Below are 22,635 nucleotides of genomic sequence, written 5' to 3'. Positions count from 1 at the left end.
AGAAAATTTGAGAGTGCATCATTATAAAAAAAAACTTGGTTTGTGGTCAAGGCCTTATTCCACTATACAAAACTAACTTTTGTTGATTTTTGTAGCATATTAAAAATAAAAGAGATATACGAAATAAAGGCGGATTCAGTAGTGATCTTGCATATAAGCTGTGTATGTGGTAAACTGCTAAGCTGCTCTTCTGACCTAAAGAACTGGTAAGGTAACACTTTTTAAGTCACTTGGTCACATGACCCCAGAGATCTGCAAAGCAGCCTGAAGGCCCTCCTTCGCCCAAGGGCTGAACACACCAAGCACACAGTAGCGGGCAAAGAAATGGGGGGAGGGGAGAGGTGCCACGAGTGCAGTAGAGCACCTCAAGACGACCTTCCTAATTATTATATGCATACACAGAGTGGAATTCAAGGAATTGAAAGTTAAACACCATCATGCTTTAGTATGATGCTCAGCTGTGTGTGTGTGTATGTGTGTGTGTGTGTGTGTGTGTGTGTGTGTGTGTGTGTGTGTGTGTGTGTGTGTGTGTGTGTGTGTTTGTGTGCGTGTGTGTGTGTGTGCGTGTGTGTGCGTGTAAAATATCTATATATATAAAATTAAAAGACAAAAATGCAGAGAGAAATCTTTGTCACCAGACACAGATATACTTTAATTTTTTTTATTAATTGTTTTCAATAAAGGGACAAAATTGGTTGGTGAACAGGATAATGTAGACAACTGCCAGAAAACACAGACAGTGGTTTCTCCAATAAAATTTAACATAGACCAGAAACAAACAAAAAGCAAGTCTGTCAATGACCTTTGGTCATTCTTTTCTTTAAAAAATAAAATAAAAAATGAAAACAAACGAACGAACAAAAAAAGGATCCATTGTATGTCTCCGTTTTGAACAGAGTATTTAAGCAATAATAAATAGTGACTCCCATTGAAAAAGATAAAGTTCAAGTTCAAGTTACAACAAACAGCTCTCATAACAGGAATAGAAAAGGCTGATAACAAAATATTCCGCATTGCCATTTACAAAAGAGTATGAACTTAAGTGGGCTGCTCCTTTAGTTCCATTTCATTTTTAAATATGCTTTGCATATGAAAGTCGTCCCAATCTAAATATAAAGCACCATTTAATATTTGGCAATGAAAAAAAAAAAAACACCTGCAAAACATTGATTATTTGAATGATTTTTTTTTTATTGTTTGTTTATTTACTGGTATTTTACTGCATATGAAGTTAGCTTTTTTTCAAGATGCTGGAATGTATTCAGGTGAGACAGGTGAAAAGACAGAAGCACACTACAGAACAACCCAACATTAGCTTGCTGTACTGCATACAGAATGGCAGCAGAGGAGATTTTAAAAAAGAAGAACAGAAAAAAAGATATGTACAACCACCTGTTTTAGCTAGTGTGGACATTCTCAAAAGACTCCTCAGGGAAACCATTGAATGGCCTCCTTTGTTCAATGCCACATACTTTAATTTTTTAATTTGATTTTTTTTTTCCGTTTTCTTTTTTTAAACATACAAATAATTCGCACTATATTATCCTGCCAAATTAAAAAAATATACCGTGGCAGCTTGTTGTTTTTTTCCACTACCAAAAAAGGTACAATAATACCTTTTGAGAGAACAAGCAACAGTTAAAAATACAAGCCTCAATATAAATACTGTAGTACCTACACTAGGTGAACATTTAATTCAAATACCATTCTAGAAATACAGAAGAAAGTAGACCATAAATGTGTTTTAGCATAGGAACCGACATGATGTGCATTTTCCTATATTTAAGTTTCTCTATTATATATTTTATATATAATCTTAAACCTTTCCCCAATGCAAGTTTGACCTGAAGAGCTGTGAAGAGCCAAGATGTAAAAAGAAAAAGCAGAAAAAAACATATTTTTTCCCATTTTATATATAATGTGATCAAGTCTTGAACACCACCAAGACAAAGAGGAAAAGAGAAACAACAAACTTAAATACAGTTTCCCCTAAGATAATGAAATGTTACCTTTTAAAAAAGTCATTTTATTTTCATACTTAAAAAAAGATTTGTACAAAAAAAAGTTCTTGCAGTGAAAGCAGCAAGTTTCAATTGTCCGTACTTTGTCAAGCACTGTGTGCTTTGACACAATAATATTATATCGGAGTTGGGCTTTATCTTCGTGAGGTGAGAGGAGGAGTTGGCTTTTTACATTAAATAATGACACCATGTTCGATTCTTTTGGAAGTTTTCCCTCTCGTGAATACCTGTAAACTGGGAAACTTTAACAGTGCACTTCGTTGTCCAACAAGCAAGCAATTGTAATTTATACTCAACTACTACACTTCCAATTAGCATGTCTAATACAAAAAGAAGGGCAGAGTGGCAGGTGCTGTCTAAACACCAAAAACGTTGTCTAAAGTCCTTGATGTCATAATGCAGCAATGAAAAAGAGTCTCCTTGAATGTCAACTTATACCACACTATGTGTGAAACTCATATAAAACAAAGGAACAAAAGTGACATATATGGTTTTCCCTCTCTCTGTTTCTCTCTCTCTCTCTCGCTCAGACGGTCTTTCAGGCTCATTTAGTCTTTTAGGGAGCTCAGATATAGGCAATAATAAAGAAATAAGATTTTGACTCAGACCTGTAGGCAATTCATAGTTAATCATCACTGACAGCTGCAAATATTTCAATGCTTTCTTAATAACCAATTCTCAAGTGTACATTACATTAGTTCGGTCCAAATGCCCTCAAGTGTTCCTTCACAATGGACGTTCACACTAACAATGGTCATCAAAGAAACGTCAAAATGTTGTGCTACTGAAGATAAGACTTGAACAAACACAGAAAAGTCAAATGATTGTGGATTGAAAACTAGTACCGCCAAGTACAGTACCTTCAGATAGAAGAAGTAAACAAGACTGAATCTCACACCATATACTGCTTGTGCCATGCCCAGGACATAAACCACAATGGAAAGATACATTTTACATAGGTACCTAATGATGATTAACTAGAAATTTACTTAGCTTTTTGATTACTACTATTTCTCTCTAAAGTCACAGTTGACTGTAGCGGTCAGGTGCTTGATGCAAGAACCTTTTGAGGATCCAATCAATCCTCACGTAGTATCTAGCTGAGACTCCAGAATTACAGCAGATGAGATTAACCAATGCAATTTCAAGATATCCAAGGCACTCTTTTTGTTTGTTTTACCAAATGATAGTACAAATTCAAATCTTAATGCTGTTTCCTTTTCAAGAAATTCAAAGGCTGTCATTACTTTTATTCCATAATAGGGGCCAATTAATATTTTAACCCTATGTGGACAGAACATCTTTTTGAAAGATTAGTTTAAGTGCGATATCCAGCCCGTCCAAAGAGGGTTAAGCAATAGCCTGTAGTCCTCCATGTTACAACACAAAACTGTACATGATATGTATTACAGAATGTATGCAGCATGGTTGTTTTTCTTTTCTTTTTCTTAGATCTTAAAATAAAAAAATAAAATTAAAGAAAAACATTTCAAAATAATGAACGTTAAAACAGCAACACATTTACTAAACAACTAACCAACCAGGGACAATTTATTTTAAAATTAGCCAAAATATATCATGCATGCTGTCATAATTTTCCAAAAGGGGAAAGAAAAAAGAAAAAGTACACAACATGTAAATTATTGCACAAGAGAAAGGCTCCAAGTTTGCGTCAATGCAATAGTATTGCCCCGATACAGATCATGCATTCAACGGTAAATGAAAAGGGTGTGCTGGTGGTGCCAAGCACGTTGTCTTAGCCGCCACTGGACTAGTGAAACAGGGAAATCTACAAGGATGAGGGTGGGAGTGGGGTAAGGTGTTATTCGCTGTTAACAGGCAAGTGAGTCACCACACTTCACCGCTACTCAGTTTTAATTTCGTTGTTCAATGCGCGGTCACTGTGCCATTTTTTCATGTGTTTCTCAAGGGTGCTGTACACACTAAAAGGCATCTGACAGATTTCACATTTGTAAACGTCCTTGCCCACTTGCCCGTGTGTTTTCATGTGCCGTGTTAGCTTGCTGCTCTGAGCACATGCATAATTGCAGAGATCACACTTATAAGGCCTCTCGCCCGTGTGGCTGCGCCGGTGCACTGTCAGATTGCTGCAGTTTTTAAATATTTTGCCGCAGAACTCACAGGTGTCACTGCGTCGGCCATCTTTCGAGCTGGGCCGACCGGGACCCCCAAGGTGTGGCGTGCTGCCACCACTGCCAGTCCCGCTGCGGCCCGAGACGCCACCATCCAGGTCCCCTGGTGGCGTAGAGAAGCGCAGGCTTCCGTTCTCTGAGGAGTGCTCTGAAGACGAGGCGAAAGGCGATTGTCTGGAATCCCCAAAATTCAGAAAGGGGTCCTTGAGCTGCCGAGAGGCAGCGTAGCCAGCCAACCACTGAGAATAGACATTCTCAGTGTTGGGGATTGTAGGGGTCGAGAGGTCAAAGTCTTTCTCCAGCTTGATTCGTTTGGAGAAAGGACTAAGTGAGCTAGGACTGCCCAGTAAGAGCTTCTTGGACAAACCAACGGAGGCAGACTCGCTGGGGGACGAGCCGCGACCATTGATAGCTGAGCCACAGCCCTCGTCCACTCTGTCTGATTCCAGAGCAGAGTCCTCATCACACATGCCCCTATGTGCATTATTGTCAGAGTTTAGAGCTCCTCGCTTGTGTTGATGAAATGCCTCGCTGTAGTGCTGCATGCTGGCAGCTAAGCCCATGCCCTGAATAACCTCAGGCAGCGAGCGCGGGATCCCATCCTCACCCTCACCTGCACCCAGACGGCCACCGTTGTTCTCGTGGTGACGTGTAGCCTCAACGTTGAGGGTAAAGTGGTAGTTGTTTCTACCTCTCTCCCTATCCAGCTCCTCTTCCTCTCCTTCCTCCTCTTCCTCTTCCTCCTCCTCTTCTTCCTCCTCCTCCTCTTCCTCTTCCTCTTCTTCCTCTCCATTCTCTGGAATCAGATGATCATTTTCACTCTTGAATTTGGCTACCACAGACTTGAGGGCATTACTGGCACTACCCACCAAGTCGCTGGTTCCCGGTTCAGGGGAGCTGGCTGTGGACAAGCCATCATCGGATTTGACAGTCATTGGTGATGACTTATTCATGTGTGTCTTCATGTGGCGCTTCAGCTTGCTGGCCTGCGTGCAGGCGTGGTCGCACAGGTGGCACTTGTACGGTTTCTCACCCGTGTGACTGCGTCGATGCACTATTAAATTACTCTGGAATTTGAAGGTCTTCCCACAGAACTCACAAGACTTGGACTTCAAGGGCGTGTTGGGCTGTTGAGTAAGAGGGGTTGGGGTGGACTGGGAGCCAGAGGGGGACTGCATGGAAGGTAGGGGAGGGCTAGAGAGAAAGGGTGGCTTGGTTCCTGACTGGAATGGTTGTAGTAGCCGTTGCACAGGGCTGGGACGGTTGGGTGAGAGAGGAGGAGTTGACCCTGAGGTGTTACCAGCCAGCTCCCTCAACCTACGAGAAAAGTCCATAGCTGGGGGATCCATGGGTATGGGGTTGAGGCGCAGCACCCTGTCGAAGGCACTCGGGTGATGGGTGGCCAAAGCCAGCTCCTCCGGGCTCAGGTGCTCCATGCGATGAGGGTCCAAGTGATGGCGGGGTGGAGGGCTAAAGAGAGGCGGCGTAGGGGGAAACCGACCCTCTCGGAGAGGAGGTCCATCACGTCCAGAGTTGGGTATCCGCAGCAGGTTGAATGGGCTTCCCTCTGGGAGATGGATGCCATGCAAGGGGGGCTGAGAGGAGCAATCTGCGCCCATTCCTGAAGGAGCTCCCACACGGGGCGTGAGCGGACTTCCGCGCTCGCTTTCAAGGTAGATGCGGAAGCCATGAGTGTTCTGGGCATGTTGCAGCAGAAACCAGGCACTGCTGAACGGCTGTTTACAGGTTGTGCAAGTGTAGCTGCTGGGCTCATCTTTACCTGCAAAACACATAACAGAAGAGTTAATTCTCTAACTGTACCAAAGACATTAACTGCAAGTAATTTAAAGGAAAACCATTTGGTTAATAGGTCTCTACATCTGCTACATGTGTTTGTTCACACTCATTCCCTTTCTCAGTTGCTCCCTGGTGTATTTTGGACGTACAAAAACCCTACAGATTGGGCCTTAATCATTTATGAACCTGCCTAGACCCCGGGCCTTTGCAGCCCCCCATACTAACAGTCTTTCAACAGCTTTAGCCCCTCAGCAGGCTAAAGTAAGTATCACATAACAGTAAACACAGGTCTTATTATAAACATGCTCCCAAACAGCAGTACAGGCCAGAACCCAGTGGAGCAGAGCTTTTCACAACATAAGACCAGACAAAGCACTGATATTCCAGCAGAGAAAGACTGTGTTGGGGTTTGGCTCAGGTCTTTGCATGGGGTGATACACTTCTGCTTTGTGGTTGTCAGCCGGGCAGTAAAAGCAAACAATACTGCTTTCTCAAGCTGAACGCTTTCATCCATGTACAAAAACAGATGAACAGGAAGCATACAGTAAACAAAATTTGGAAGGACTAAAGTAATAGATCCTGTAAAGGGAGCAACAGAGGAAGCACACACATTGTTAGGATCTGTTTAAGGTTGCATTACTCAATGTTCAGGTGTTGTAAACCAGTGCAAAGCTAGAGGGGAATAAGAACATTTGTTGTAACACCTCACACAACACTTTGTTTTTTGTTTTGAAATTAGAATTCCATTTAATAAATTGTCTGCTCTTCAAATGCAATCTCACAAAAGATGCTTTCAAACAAAAATAGCTTCAAATGGAAATAAAAGAAGGTAGAATAAAAAAAGAAAAACGAGAGAGACTATCCCCTCCCTTACAACTGAAATTGTGATGTGGACAATTGTCACAGCAAAGGAACACTTAAAACAATAATTGACTTTCAACGGCACTTTGACAGTGACATGTGATGTTCCTCCCATTGCGTTTGTAATCTCATTTGATGTTTCTGACTCCTACGCCACCTTATTTAGGAGATTAAATAATAAAGGAGGCTGGAAACAAGAGCCTTTCAACATTAAACACACTATGCTGACGCCTGATGCAATGTTACCAATTTATGAAATATTTTTCTTTCTGCATTTTGGAGGAACTGATACAGTATTCCCAGTATAGTCACATGTGAACGCCTTGTTATTTTTGATTACCTGGTCTCTGTAAATTAAATAACACCCAATGATGACCAGAGATGCTTTTATAACTTAAAAAAGAAAAAAGAAAAACATCTTCATTTACATACACCTCTCTCATAAATATGCTTGTCTAAATGTTTTATGTAGTCCAGATAAAAAGCTGTCAAAAGCTACAGAACCATTTTTGATAATTACACTGATTACATTTCTAAATAAAATTAAAAAAACGTGATGAAAATGGCATTTGCATCTTCAACAGGTAAACAAGCAGCGGGTTCAGGATGCCTATAGTTAAAAACACACGATTAACTCACAAATGGCAATGAAATGGATATTTTCATGAAGTAATGAGTGACAGTTTGAACTCTGAAAATTACCAGCGCTAAAAGGGATGCTATATGCAAGATACAGATATCTACCTACGCTCCCAAAAACGCAAGGTCAAGCGGTCAGGAAAAGAGCCATCATCCACACAGGAACCACAACAACAAACATCAAAAATGGACAGGGAGATGGATTTAACTCCCCCCACAAGCCAGAGGTCTCTAAACTGCTATCATGTACTGTTTACAACCATCCCGAGAGAAAGAGGGGGAGAGGAAAAAAAGCAAAAAAATGGAGAGATGGCGAGAAGAAAGGCTGAAAGAGGTGCTGAACGGTGCCGAACAGGCAGCGTGCACTCTTTCATCTAGTTTGTTTTCCTCAGAGGGGCTTTCTCTGAAGTCTTCAATAGCCAGCAAAGCATGTAACGAGGCAAGGCCTTTCTGCTGCTCAGAGGAGGAAAGGCAGGCCAGAGCCACTGTGGGTTTTCTCAGATAATCCTGTTAATGCACACAAATGGGGGTGGTTCTGGAAGGCTCTGTTGTGGGCAGACAGCCACCTCCGGACATCGCTGAACCCTTTTGTGCTGTCATCATTTTGTCTCTGCCTTGGCACTTCTTAAACATGGTCAACGAATACACACACCTACATGATGAGCAAGGTGTGTAACAAATAAATGATAGTGTTTAGGAATGGCTGCATGTTAGGAATGACATGAGTGAAGCTAAAAAATAATATAACAGATGGTGATGTTTACCAGTGTTTCCCAAAACTTTGCCAACTTGAGCCCTCTCAGTAACACCACCGTAATGCTCTCTTTTACTCAAAATATACTGAATATCAGTTAGCATTATCATTATTCTAATTAAAGTGTACATTTTGAAAATCACCCACTTTTAAACAAAATATCCTCTCTATTTAGACAATTAAGACAATTGAACTTGCTTGTCTCTCACTGAGAATTTAAAGGGACGATATAATATATATATTGAATAATATGAAATTTATTATGAGATATTTAACAGAAGTACTCAAAAAAGTGTGCTTGTACACACTCAAAATGTACTCTTTGTGTACTCTTTAACAAAATTTGAACTTTCTTATTCAAATATAATTTAAAAACTATGACATATCACCCACAAGCAAGTGCACCATAATTAGTACGTTTGTCTATTTTGAGAAGTTATGAATTAAAGGTAACAAACCATACACATTTAAAAGGCCAAAATCTAAATCTTTCCAAATACCACCAGAAACTGCATATAGCCCTGGTATGTGCTAAAGACAAAGCCATTCAGACCTCAAAATAAAATCAGATTTGACAGACATTTAAAAAAAAAAATAATCCAAGGTCCCAGAACAAAAGAGCAATGGTGACAATATCACATGCCAGCTTTCAGCTGAGAGAGATGGGCAGTGAGGGAGGTGACGGTTGGTGTAAATAGAGAGAAAAATAACAGCACATTGCTGATCTGTGGCCCTGCCACCCACGAGCACCTCCTGACAATCTCACTCATGACCAACAGCTGAAAGCCCTGCACCAAATCAAGACTGCACACTACTTTATAACAGGGGGGTTGATGCAAAGGCCAGCTAAATTATGGATCATTACAATCTGCAGAAATTACATTTAATTGCTGCCACCTGCAGAGGGTTTAACCTAGTATACATTTTTGTATTATCATGCAAAGGGTATTTTTCACTCCCGTCACACAGCTACAACCATAATGGCTATCTGTTGTTGTCGAGTTGGAGAGAGAGTTTTAATTTGCCTCATGTCGAACACAAAACCCGATTCGCTTTCGAAACCGGGTCTACGGAAGGTTCGAGTCTTTAAATAGACTTTGAGGATTCGGCATCTCCTCACCAGCCATGGGGATCTCTGAAGGACAGGTTACCGCATCTCCATGTTTAACAAGGGCCGACTTCATTTCATTACACATGGCAACGCTCAGCGGAATATGTAATCATCTTTTTCACATGACATTTTGAATATCCAACTAGACAAATAATTGCGGCAATAATTGATAGCTTCACGCAGGCTGCAGTATTATTGACTGGCGTGCCTCTCACAGGCACCGGCGTGTGCCATGCGGGCATCGTGCTTGGCACGCTCGCAGCCAGGTTCTTCTTCTGACAAAACTGTCACAATCTGTTCCGATGACAGGAGTCGGCGAACCACCGACAGGTGCTCCAATAATCTGCTATTAGACTCTGAAGATTTTACTGGGTGGAATTAAAAGCAGCAGCCTGCCAAAGAAATTAGCCTCCCCCTCCTTTTGGTCTAATTTTAATTTTCTCAAGAGAGATGAAAGAGTATTCTTTGCATCATTGACTGTCTTTTTGAGACGGGAAGTCGAGAGCTGAGCATTCGGGATGGATGAGCAATAAAAGCAGACGAGGGACTTGTGGGTTCTCAGCTGTTTAATGTGTGCAACTTACGTGGCCACCGCTGGGTGCGCAAGCTTGCTAAATGTAATGATAATCTGTGCCTTGACACTCTAAACACTTAAGAGAAGTCGGAAAAGGGCCTTGCTCTAATTTTCACCGATTCCTCAGTTAATTAGAAAGCTCTCCAATTTGCAGCAAAAGCGGGTCAGTCCGGACAAGCTGGCAAGACGTAGCGTTGGAGGCAGAGACTGCCGGTGACAGTTGTTGGACTGGTCTGCGGGAGCTGGCAGCGGCATGGCTACTTACAGACGGATGCGAGCACTCAGTGCATTGCTGGCAGTTTTTACACAGGGAAATGTCAGAGCAATGTTACAGCACAGAGCCACGGGAAAACAAGAACAACACCCCCCCCCAAAACTGCCAACCACATCCTCACAGGACCGACTAATCCAGCTAAATCGGCACACACACACACACGCACACACACGCATTAAACTGCAGTTAGATAAAGCCACATTAAATGATCTTGACAAAAAGTAAGGCTGTATTACAGAGCGGTGATGGCTTGGCAGAGAGTGACTGGTGCCCATGGTGTAACCGGAGACGAGGAGGAAGGAAATATGTTGTGAGCCCCCCATCCACCCAATCCCCCCCTTGCTGAGTCCTGCATCTTGCACAGGAAAACTGTAGCACACCAAACAGATAGCTTTACAGTGCAAAAATAACCAAAAAGTGTCAAGTTATGACTTGCGCAAATTTCAGACAGCTCGTCTGGGGTGCAGAATGTATAAAATCCGCCTAGGGGACAGGTCAGTCGAATAATATTGCAAAAGTGCACTCGAACGCACACGCGTAACCTGTTTGTCGGTGTTCAAAAGGCATTGTGTTAGTTACACAAGCGCATTTACAAATGAAAAATTGTTTTACCGTCATACCAATTCCATTAAAATACAGTTAAATACTGCTAAGTGCATGAAACGAGCATTACCAATGGATTTATCTTGACTGACACACATGGATGACTGACACGTATAGATGGAGAGCGTGTATATTTGGAGTAATGTCTACAGTTGGCTTTGTTAAGAGAGCGGGGTGCATTTCTATGTGTGCCGTCTGGATCGATGGCGCTGGCAGACTAAGATGAATGCCAGATTAAAACAGCTCGGGCAGCCCAATATCCCCGACATGCAGATTCATCCATTGTTCTTCCTCCCACCACTAAAAACCACCCCCCTCACTCACACACTCACACACAACACAAACGGCGTCCACGGCAAACAAAAGCACCGGATATGAACGCACTTGCGTAGAGCAATTCAAAACCTCCTACATGCGAAAGCGCAGGTCATTTGGACAGTTGCTGGCATTTCACGAGCTGTACTCTCAGCCTTCCATCTCGACAGCTTCACTGCTGTCACTAGCCGAGACTGCGGCTCCTTTTGTTTTGTCCTTGACGATTGTGTTAAGACAGCTCTCAGAGATAATGGTAATTGAAGTAATGCAACAATGCAGTAACAGGATTACTGAATGCAGGGGGGGAAAGGACAATGCCATGTAATATCATTTTTGAATTTTATCAGCGGCTTATGCTTTCAAGAGCCTCTGCATATATTTGTGTTTGAGGTGTCCCTTCACCTCTGCACCTGCTCAAGTCTCAAAATTATGAAATTACAATTTTCATATTACATTTTCATAAAGTAAATTAAGCACAATGCATATGAATCCTGTTTACAACAAATACAATAAATTTTATAAATCAATCAATGTCAAACTTTTTAATAAGTATTTTGGGTTGAAATTCATATAAACGTACATTATAAAGAATACACTACCGCCATTCAAAAGCTTGGGGTTGGTGTGTTTTTTAAATGTTTTTGAAAGAAGTCTCTTTGATCAAAAATACAGTAAAAACAGTAATATTGTGAAATATTATTTCACAATTATTATTAGTTTTGTTCAGTCTTCAGTGATACATGATCCTTCAGAAATCATTCTAATGCTGATTAAAAACAGTTGTACTGCTTAATATTTTTGTGAATTTTTTTATACTTTTTCAGGATTATTTAATGAGAATAAAGTTAAAAATAACAGCATTTATTTAAAGCAAAAAAAACTGTAACATTACTAATGCCTTTACTGTCACTTTTGATCAATTTAATGTCCTTGCTAAACAAAAAATATCTTATTGAACCCAAACTTTTTAAATGGTGGTGTACATCTAAAATTTGGTTACTGGTCCCAAATTCTTTTGAAGTTTTTCACAACTTTTTTGCATTTGCTAGATCATTTTAATTGCCTTGCAGTGTAACAAATGAATTTGTAAAAGTACAAATATTAAACACACACATAGCAAAATACTGTTTAAAATACTTTTTACAAGTTCACACTGCAGGACATGTGAATCTCCCAAAAATATTTCATTTTGAATACATACCAAATATCTAAAAACACAATAAAAAAAGAAAAGAAAATGTTTGTAAATCTGACCAGAGTGAAGTTTCTAATGAGTGTCTGTGTTTAGGTCATGTGTGCCTCTGGCTTGTATCAGTATTCCTCCAAGCAGTCTGGTCGGGTCGGCCCAGCACCGCTCTCACACACTTGCCTCTTTGTCCGGTTCCAGACTCTTTGTGGTGTGCCGAGTGACTGGCCACAAACAAAGGCCTGTTTGACCAACACTTGTTCACTGACAAAGCTGGACAGAGGAAGTGCATAAAAATCCTGCAAAAGACTCTGAGACACTTCTCACACTGTGTGTCCTCCAAACCCAAACATTATGCATTTCTCTCCGCCTTGCCAAAAGAACGCAGAGTAATATTTAAACAATGAGATGTAATGTGCCCTTTATTTGCACTTATTTGCAAATAGACAGAGAGGGGGAAAAAAGACTTAATTAAAAGAAATACTGAGATGACACAGAAACTATTATCTATGTGTGGAGTTAAGAAATAAACTCGTCTTAAAATCTGTGACACTTGCAGCACTATAGCATTTATAAGGAATGTTGTGATGGTCAATCATCCGGAGGGGGGGGTTTAAAATAAAAAATCCTGCTGGAATTCCCTTTCCACATTATGCAAGTAATCCCAGCATCAACTCATTCCAATGTACACCATCATGTATCCCGTCTGCCTGCCTGCCGGACAAGCAAACGCAATTAAGAGCAGGAGAGATTTCCACACACCTGATTCCCCTCTCCTTATCATTATTACAGCGAGGAGAGACGTGTCCCCTCCAATCAGAAATACACACGGCTAAACAGGGCCTGCCCAGCTAATGATAACTGCAGAGAGTGGCATACGTTTCCCTCTCAAGCCAGTCAAATCAAACCCGGCTGCTCGGGACCGACCGTACCGCGTGCGCGTATACAGTTATTGCTGAATACAAGAAGCTGATTTCAGTATTTAAGAGCAACAATGAGGCTAATTTCACAATCCTCTCGGTGTGTCATTAGGCACTGCTCTACAATCTGCCACACAAGAACGAAGACAAAACACAATTACCCCCCAATGCTTTTAAAGAACCGGGATATGAAAGCGGTATTGTTTTGGCGAGGAGGCCAATCAGGACTTTATATGTGTGTATAAATGTATATTTGCGCATGTGACACACGTGCACATGTGTCGTAGTTGGTTTGACTTTTGCTGGGGAGAAATATAAATACTGTGCGCCAGAGAGTTCGACTTCCCTGCTGTGACACTGTGCTTCTCTGCTTGTCACACACACATATTCACTATACGACATAACATTTTTTTTTGGCATTTTTCTTTTTTTTAAACATACAGCCCAAAGCAGTTTATGTTTTAAAGGATAAATATACACCATTCAAAAGTTTGGGGTCAGTAAAGTTTTTTCAAATATTTCATTTTTAAAACTTTTATTCATCAAAGACACATTAAATTAATTAAAAGTGACAGTAAAGACATTTGTTACAAATAATTTATATTTCAAATGACTGCTGTCCTCTTGAGCTATTTTTCATCAAAGAATCCTAAAAAAGGGTATCATGGTTTCCACAAAAAAAAGTCGTTTTTAAACTGTATTCAACACTGAAGATAATAAGAAATGTTTCTCGAGCAGAAAATCTGAATGATTTCTGATCTTGTGACACTTGACACTTGATCTTGTGACATCTTGTGACACACATATGTTTTGTATTTTAATATATATATATATATATATATATATATATATATATATATATATATATATATATATATATATATATATATATATATATATATATATATATATATATCTATCTTACCATCCCCAAACTTTTGAACTGTAAAATTGTGTATATTTATCACAACAAAAATATTGTATGAACTTGTTTATTATAGGATGTACAAAGTCCGTTCTCTCATTTAGAGTCCATTTAATTAAAAGTAACTGCAAACATGTCTTTAAATAGTGAAGTGAAGTTTTGGAGAAAAAAAAGCATCATGTGTTTGCAGGTGTCACTTGGTTTGTTATTAATACAAATGACATTCATACACCTGACTTAAGTGACCAAAAGTGTTTAAATGCTCCATATATATGCAGACTTAACAACCCCAGTGAAACCTTTTCTCTATAAAGCACTAACTCAGCAGTCAAACATTACTCTGCTTATGGATGTGAATGTAGGGAGAGCGTGTACCCCGATGATGACTTCATGCAGAAGCAGCCCAGGAGCTGTGCTGGGGATCCGCTTTACCACTGGGGAACATGCCTGGAGAGCAGAAGCCCCAGAGGGACAGATGGAGAACTCTTGGCGAAGACACCCGTGAACAATGAACAAAAACGTTGTTCCGTCACCCGGATTATTGTAACTGCTGCTCCGACCGCTCCTGCACTTTGGATGTGCGAATCAGGCTTCCATAGACGCTGGAATGGACTGTTTAAAAATGAATTCCTGCATAACCTCATAAACATAATTTTAATAATACAGTCAGAGCCTCTTAAACTGTGTTTATGATTGTAATTAAATGGCCAAATCTTTATATAACCGTCAGAGCGTAAAACCATGCGCGCATCCTCGCTCGCTCTCTCTCTCTCTCTCTTGTGAGGAGAAAACCTCACTGCTGATGGTAGCAACTGTAGACTACTCTTAACCCAAAACCAAAATGTCAAAATTATAGAGAGCACAAATTACAGCATAGGAAGGTTGTGTGCTTTGCTCTTTTTCTTTTTTTAAGCTAAGGAGAAAGAAAAAAAAATGCTCAGAAACAAATACCAGGCTAACCTGCATCCAGATACGCACACACATATCTGGGACCCTAGAAAGAATGACAAGACTGTAGAGGAATGGAAACAGAGAGTGATGTTCATTGTCATAAATAGCCTAATTAATCAATGTGCAAACTACTATATGCTCCAAATGCATCAATTAATTAAACCCAGATTCATTTAATCCTGTGAGGAACACAGGCTGTGTGCCCAAAATAATTACTGCAGAAAAAAGTCATTATTATTGGAATTATTGTTATAAAATAGATTTCAGTCTGAGGTATCCCCAAAGATTTACAAAAATGCATATTCTGAAATATACTTCTCAATATGGCTGAGTACTAATTAAGCCTTAGCACTCATTTAACCGGCACAAACACCAAAACGGCATCAGTGTTGCACAAACACACAGATCATTCCTATAACAATGCGCACGGACGGGGCTTCAGCTGCAGCCTCTGAAGCGCAGATCATGGAGACCTCTTTTCTTCATTGTCTCTCTCAGAGCCAGAGAGAACGAGGGAATGAAATAGAGGGGAGGAGGTGGGGGTGAGTGAGATATTCACAGCACGTTCTGCATAAATGTATCGCTGCATCTGTAAGGAAGAGAAATTGGAGCTGCGCAGAGCTGGGGCCCGGGGCATGGCTTCAGACACTGTCAAAACATTTTCAGCCATTTTAATTAGAGGACCAAAGCCAGTTCTGAGGCTCCATAACATTTGCTTTCACATAATTGCACTTCGCTCAGCGTTTTCGCCCTTTCTGTCCCCCATCGTATTCAACTTGGGCAATTCATATTTCCATTAAGGCTTTTTTGTGCTTTTTCAATTTGAATATATTTTCTTATAGGACATTCAAACATTTATGAATAGCGTGTCCTACGGTGGCTGAACAGCTGGAAGTCTGTTCGCTTGTACTTCATTAATTATTCAGCTACCTTCGGCTCTGTCACTGTGGTACAGTGTATATAAAGTACAGTATCCGAAAAGCTTCCAGTTGGGTTTTTTTAAGGTTCTTATTCTGCATTTTCTCCGCATTTATCCCCTTTGAACCTCTATGCTCAGATAAACCTACAGCCACACAAATGCTGACACTTGTGATGGGAGGTGTTCACATAAATTCAGAGGGGTAATTTTTTCCTGTTCCTTCACACGCAATAGGTCAGCGGTCACCTGTACGCAAAACACACACACACATATACATGGAGAGAACGGGGATGTGCAGGGACATGCAGACCAGAGCAGACAGCAGCAGCAGCTGGCGGCCACAGAAGATCACTCATCAGCCTTATACTATCATAAAGCTCAGCAAACACCAGGTACTGGCCTCACGCACTTGGAAAGACACACATGCATTAAACACAAACACTTTGCCTCTAACAAGCCATTATTTTCTATGTTAGCAATAGGCATACAAGTACAGCTCTAATTTATCTGAATGGATTTCATTTCAATATTTCATTTAAAATCTTTAGCTTCTTTTGCTTAAATAATGCAAAAAAAAAAAAAAAAAACCTTTGCTATTGATATTTTGTTAATACTAATACATAAGGTAACATCATAAATAATCCAATGCCAGAACTTATCTAGTTGACTTAGTAGTAGGTGGCAGTATTGCACCTTAATGCTGGGTATAAAGTGCAAAAAAGAAGTAGAATATGATGATGATGATGATGATGCACTGTGTAGCTACTACTGTCACACAAAATCATGTCATCAAAGATGACAAACGAAAGTGACACATTATACGCACTCAAAAAAGTTAGATAGAACACAAAATGAAGTTAAAGATTAATTTGACTGATAGCATTATTTATTTTTATTTTTTAAATTGAAAATCTGATATTGTGACAGGCCTAGTTCAGGTAAATTTGCATGTTCACTCTACAGGCAATTCTACAAACCGATTGGCCTTTTAAACTAAAACGCAGGACTCTCACTCCTACATCCACCATATTAAACATTGCGATTTCTCTCGTACATCTCCTCTCCTTTATACCGTCTCTGGTATCTCTCTCTTTTGCTCTTTTTCATTTGTCCATCGTCACCAGGGGGCTGTTCAGGTGTTTGTTTTTCCCAGCCCAGACTATCTTTGGAAATGTTTTTTTTCTTTTTTTCTCCACTATCTGGCTGCAGGTCTGCACTGACTCAACCTTAGGGGTTCAGAAAGGAGAGGAGGGAGTTGATGATGGAGAAAGAGAGAAAAAAAGAACAAAAGGAAAAGTTAAACCTGTAAGTCAGAGCCCTTTTTGCTCTGCAGTCTCCGGAGAAGAAACCTCAGCAAGACTGACCCTTTCTCATAAGCACACACATTCACAATCTAACGCACACCTCACCTCACCAAGAGGCCGCTTTCTTCCTCACAGATGCCCAGAGCTCTCAAAACAACAAGGAAAGATGAAGAGAGAAAGAGAAAGTAAGAGAAAAGGAAATGGGGCATATGGGACTGTGAGCCGGATTCTGACATAAAATAGAATATCGAGAACATTAGAATAGAAAATTAGTCTCAAGAGCTACTTTTTTTTTTTTTTCACTTTTGTAGGAGAACTGGGTGAGAATTGATTTAATTACTGTGCAAACGTACTAAAATCAGCATTTTAACAGCACCAGAAAAATAACTGTAATTATATTTTTCAGAAAAAAAAGCCTTAATCAGAATATGTAAAATGATGTGCACATAAACATGGTGACTGGAAACACACAGAAACCATACAGGCTTTAGCCAGTTATACAACTTTATCTCATTTCATCTCAGCATTTTTCCTCAGTATCAGAAAATAGTCTTCAAATATATTCAACCAAGAGCTACAATCAATACAAATATTTTTTTAACACAGATATATACTCGTCAACAGTAAAATCCCCTCAATGATTCTGGTGGCAGTAAGGGGGGTGAGAGAGCCATAAAAAAGTTTATTCACATAACTCCCTCCTGGAGCCACTGACCCTTGCACTACAAGAGCTGACAGACATGCAGAGAGAGGTGTGAGGAGCCTGTGTGTGTTCATGAGTAACACATGGGTAAACCCCTGAGATCTGACTGTAGCTAGCTTCTACGCTAACACAAGCTAATACTCAAATCAATAGCAGAGAAAAACTCCCCATGCAGCGTCCACATGGCAACTTTGAAATGCACATAAAAATCACATCCATAACTTTTTTTTTTTTTCTTTAGACCAATTAACCAAAGGAAACTGTGTGGTTTTGGGGAATAATTATTTTAATTAATGAGTTTAAAAAAGCTATTTAAGTTATTAAGTATAATTCTGCAAAATGTATTTTAAAGAATATGCATGCTAGTGCCTCGATGTCATACTTTAAAATATTATTTTTAAATATATATATTTTAACAATATCACACAAGCAAACGTGTTTGCACTCAATTCCAAATCATATTCTGGGGGGGGGGGGGGGTTACAAAAATAAATACATAATATAATAAGATACAGTTCATTAAACAGTTCGTTAAATTTACACTGTATTTACTTTTGTAAATTCACAAACATGAACTGTGATAAAAAGTGTATCCAAAAGAAGAAGAAAAAAAAAACATTTGAGACTTTGTTAGAACACAGTGAGAAGTCTGCGTTGGTGAGGCTTGGTGAGGCTTGGTGAAAATAAAGAGATGAGAGAAGGTCCAAACAGATAGATCACTCACTCTGCCTCACGGCTCAAGCCTGTGTCTGACAAGAGGACAAAAATTTCTCTAAATTATTCAGAGTGGACAAGCACACATCTACTGGGCACTGCCCTAAAAAGAACATATCCAGAGAGCGGGAAAGTAAGCGAGAGGCTAGCAGGGGTTGGGAGGGAGAAAATGGGAAAGGGAGAGAGAGAAGCAGCAGTTTGATGAACGTCAGAAGAAAGGCAGTATTGCAGCAGCAGGCCGCCTGGGGCTAGTTGTGTAGGAGAACACAGAGGCACACAGCCGTTACAGAGCAGTCAATAACGACACAGCCTCTGACATTTACACAAACACCAAGGCCCCGCCACTAGCGCCAAACAAACACCCCCAAAACACATACACACCGCCTTTAAAGGAAGCCCACAGTAGCTCCTCACACGGCAAAGCAGAACGGGAAAGAAAAAGAGGAAGCTACGGACAAGAGTATGTAGAGGCTCTTTGTGCAGGAGTGGATTTAAAGACAGGGCATGTAAGGAGATTGAGAGGTGTTGAAGATCCCTTTGCTTTACCGCTTTCTCTTATCATCAATCTCGTCCAGAGAAATTACCGACCGCCCTGGTTTCATTTTTTATCTTACTTAAGAGGCAAGGGAGAGGGCAACTGGCAAATTACAGAAATATATAAATCACACATTAAAAAGTTCCAGAAAACTATTTGCAATCCTTTTTTTAGTGGTGTGTGCGTGCTGGAGTGTGAGTGCTCCATTAGGGCATTTTGAGAGCAGTCTAATGTGGCTAATGCTCCCATCAGAGATACTCTAAGTGCTGTGCCATTCATTTCCCTTCCACCCCCTTGAGCGCAGCGGTCACAAGCCCTCCAAATGTTTCCCTTCGAGGAGTGGCCAGCGCCTTTTAGCCAGGCCCAAAAGATCGGCCGGCTGCGCGGGAAGAGCCAGTGCCCGACCACCGACGCCCTCTCCCAAAGCTATGGGTCTACTAATTACCCCCATCTCAACACCAACAAACAACTTTTAAGACCTATTAGAGGGCAGTTGTCCGGGAAGGGGTTTTATATCCCATTAAAACCAGAAGATTAAATTGCTATTCACATAAATTCACCCGGCCTCATACCAGTAGGACTCGGATGCTAATAGTGTGTGGCCTATCGCTGCTAAACAGGCTACAGCAGGATGGCACCCTCCTGGAAAATAGCCTCGAGTGCGATCACATAAATAACCTCGGCTTTTCCGTTGAAGCCATTTCAGGTTTCAGTGGAATTCCTGTTCTCACGTCTCTCCCGACCTGTTTTTGTCTTTGCGCTCCACTCCCAGAATCCCCTCAGCATTCGCTATCTGGGTTTCTTTGTTGATCCTACCTTTCTCAGCTTTCGGTACGGCCTGGAGGAGGGGGGCGGGCAGGACGAACGGGCTGGATCTGCCGGGGCAAGAACTAGAGGTAATGTCAGCCAAGGCCAGAGAGAGCGAAACCCAGCAACCATGTCAAAGCTAACAAACACTCCCTATCTCATTCCCAAAGGAACTCTGTGACTCACTCTCCAGCAAGCCCCCGATTCGCTCTCAGCGTAGCCATAACATACATGCCTCAAATTTGGCGTAGAAACCACAGCGACTAATACCAGAGACGTGAGTGTTGGGGTGAAAACGGGTGAAGATGTAAAACTTGATAAAACTTTTCTGGGCTCGAGGACACCAAACCCAACAGAACTCCGGCTGACCTGATACATCACACCACCCTCCTGACTGCCTCCCCAAGCTGTGTGACATGTCCACCGGGTCTGGGGAGAACATGTGACATTCATGCCTTTAAGAAGGAGCTCTCAGCACATCTATCGAGCTCAGCTGGGACACGAGGCCACACACAAACAGAGCACTGTTTCAAGAGCGGCCAAGGCAGTGCTGTTGCATTCCTCCCGACTGGCGCATGGCCGGCTGGTGAGAGTGCGGTCGGCCTCCAAAGCTGCCCCTCATCTCAATCGCTCGTACGCACTGGGTCTGCTCTCACTCACTCTCTCTCTCCCTGGAGACGTATGTTTTGCCGGCCTGGGCCGTAATACTGTAGCGTATACCAGGAAATTACATGTTCATTTAAAGCTTCTCATAAATACAGCTAAATTTATAATAAATTGGTGACTCATCTGAAGCCAAATAGGAATTCCCTGCCATCTAAAGTACACTTTTTCCAAACTTGTATGACTTCATATTATCCAGTAACACAAAACAAGGCAGCTGAAGTGTCTTGGTGTTTTTTGTTCATACAATGATTGTCAATGGGGTCCAATGGGGTCCAATTGCCTATGGACAAATACAGTTGAAACCATTTTTAAAGTATCTTTTAAGTTCTGCAAAATATAGAAAGTCATACAGGTTTGGACAACATGAGGTAAATTATGACAACATTTTCAGGTATGCCTTCAAATTTAATTATTTAGGATTGCTAGTGTCCAGAGGGCAGTGAAGTAGACCAATATCTTAAAGAGTTCAATAAAGTATGAATGAAAGACCCTGGTGGAAAGATTGCCTCTGTCTATCTCATTTCACATTAACCTTTGGGCTTGAAATCTGCTGCTTGAACTCTTTTTCAGTATCTTCGTTTACAGTACATGTTGGTGCTAGAGAGGTGGAATGTCCATCAGGGCCAAAGGCCAAGGCTATAGAGGTATATAAAAGAAAGAAAGCAAAATTCAGATGAGGGAGGGTGGGGTGTGAAAATGATAATGAGACAGACATCAAAGATCAGACCAGGAAACAAACTGCTTCCACATGGTCATAAAACAATTTGAGCCATGCGTCAATACGCTGATAAGGCACATCAGATGCCCGTGGTGAGGCAGCGAGGCAGAGGTGAATGGACAAACACTTGTCTGTGTGTATATGTGTGTGTGTGTGTGTGTGTGTGTGCTTTATTCATGTGGGACAGAGCGCATGACTCAAAGGCACTCGGCCCTGCACTTTATTGGGATAAAAAATTCAGACTGACCCTTCTACTGCCCCCGTTTGCAGGCCACAGCCATTAGCAGAAAGAGAGAGAGAGAAGGAAGGAAAAAGAGAGAGACCTTTAGGTTTTTGTGACACCAAAGCACTTCCCCCATAAGTCTGATATAGCAGTGATGGGGAAGATACTTTGAAACTTTAGCGTCTAAAGTTTAAAAGCTACTCAACATTTTAAGTATTTAAACTCAAGTCAAGCTACTCTTTAAAAAAAAATAGTCAGCTAAATAAAAATATCTAAACAAAGTATAATATACAATACATTATAAAAGTATACAATAAATGATAAAATATAATAATATACATTACAAAATATATAATTATATACAAATTATGTTTACTATATATATGCTATATATTTCTGTCATGACAACTCTCAGAGAGATTGGAATGGTAACAGAAATTGGCATGGTAATGGATATAGCAATGTTAATGTATGTGGTCTAGGCAATTGATAATAGATCTGCTACGCTGCTGCTGCAGAGCAAATACAGAGACTTGCTACTGCGAATACATTCACAGAAATTGCTGTGAGCATGTAAGACATGCTGCTGCTGCACATGTAACATACATAACCCTCATAGCAGATCTACACAGGTGGAGCTGGAGAAGGTGGAGGGTTTCTAAAAGCGTGCTGCAGACTGTTAACAGCAACACTACCGCTATTTGAATGTTGAGCCGCAGCTCATTGGCCGCTAATGCAATCAGCTGCGCTATGTAGATGATGATCTGATCGCTACCAAATGAGTTAAAGATCTATCAGCCTGCGCCATTTACAGTTTCATCCCAGAACTAGGTATATATATTTATATTTGCAAACACTATATAATACAGCAACAAATCAATGACGATTACACTGAAAAGATACATTATTATTAGAAAATGCCACAGTTTCTTTACATGCTGCAGTTCACCGTGTTTTCAATT

The 22,635-nt window shown here is 40.8% G+C and overlaps 1 protein-coding gene across 1 annotated transcript in view; it reads right to left on the bottom strand.

Moving 5' to 3' along the window:
• Nucleotides 1-645: 645 nt before the first annotated feature.
• bcl11aa (BCL11 transcription factor A a) overlaps nt 646-22,635 on the bottom strand; it is a 52,862-nt gene continuing 30,872 nt past the window's right edge. The window contains exon 3 of the mRNA XM_084093197.1: nt 646-5,954. Coding sequence (XP_083949323.1) covers nt 3,886-5,954 — 2,069 coding nt within the window. The 3' untranslated portion in view covers nt 646-3,885. The remainder of the gene's footprint in view (nt 5,955-22,635) is intronic.

Source organism: Abramis brama (genome assembly GCF_963993115.1).
Source record: "Abramis brama genome assembly, chromosome: 19".
In the NCBI taxonomy this organism is placed as follows: Eukaryota; Metazoa; Chordata; class Actinopteri; order Cypriniformes; family Leuciscidae; genus Abramis; species Abramis brama.
Note: the sequence above shows the minus strand (reverse complement) of the source record. Positions and strands in the feature narration are given on the sequence as shown.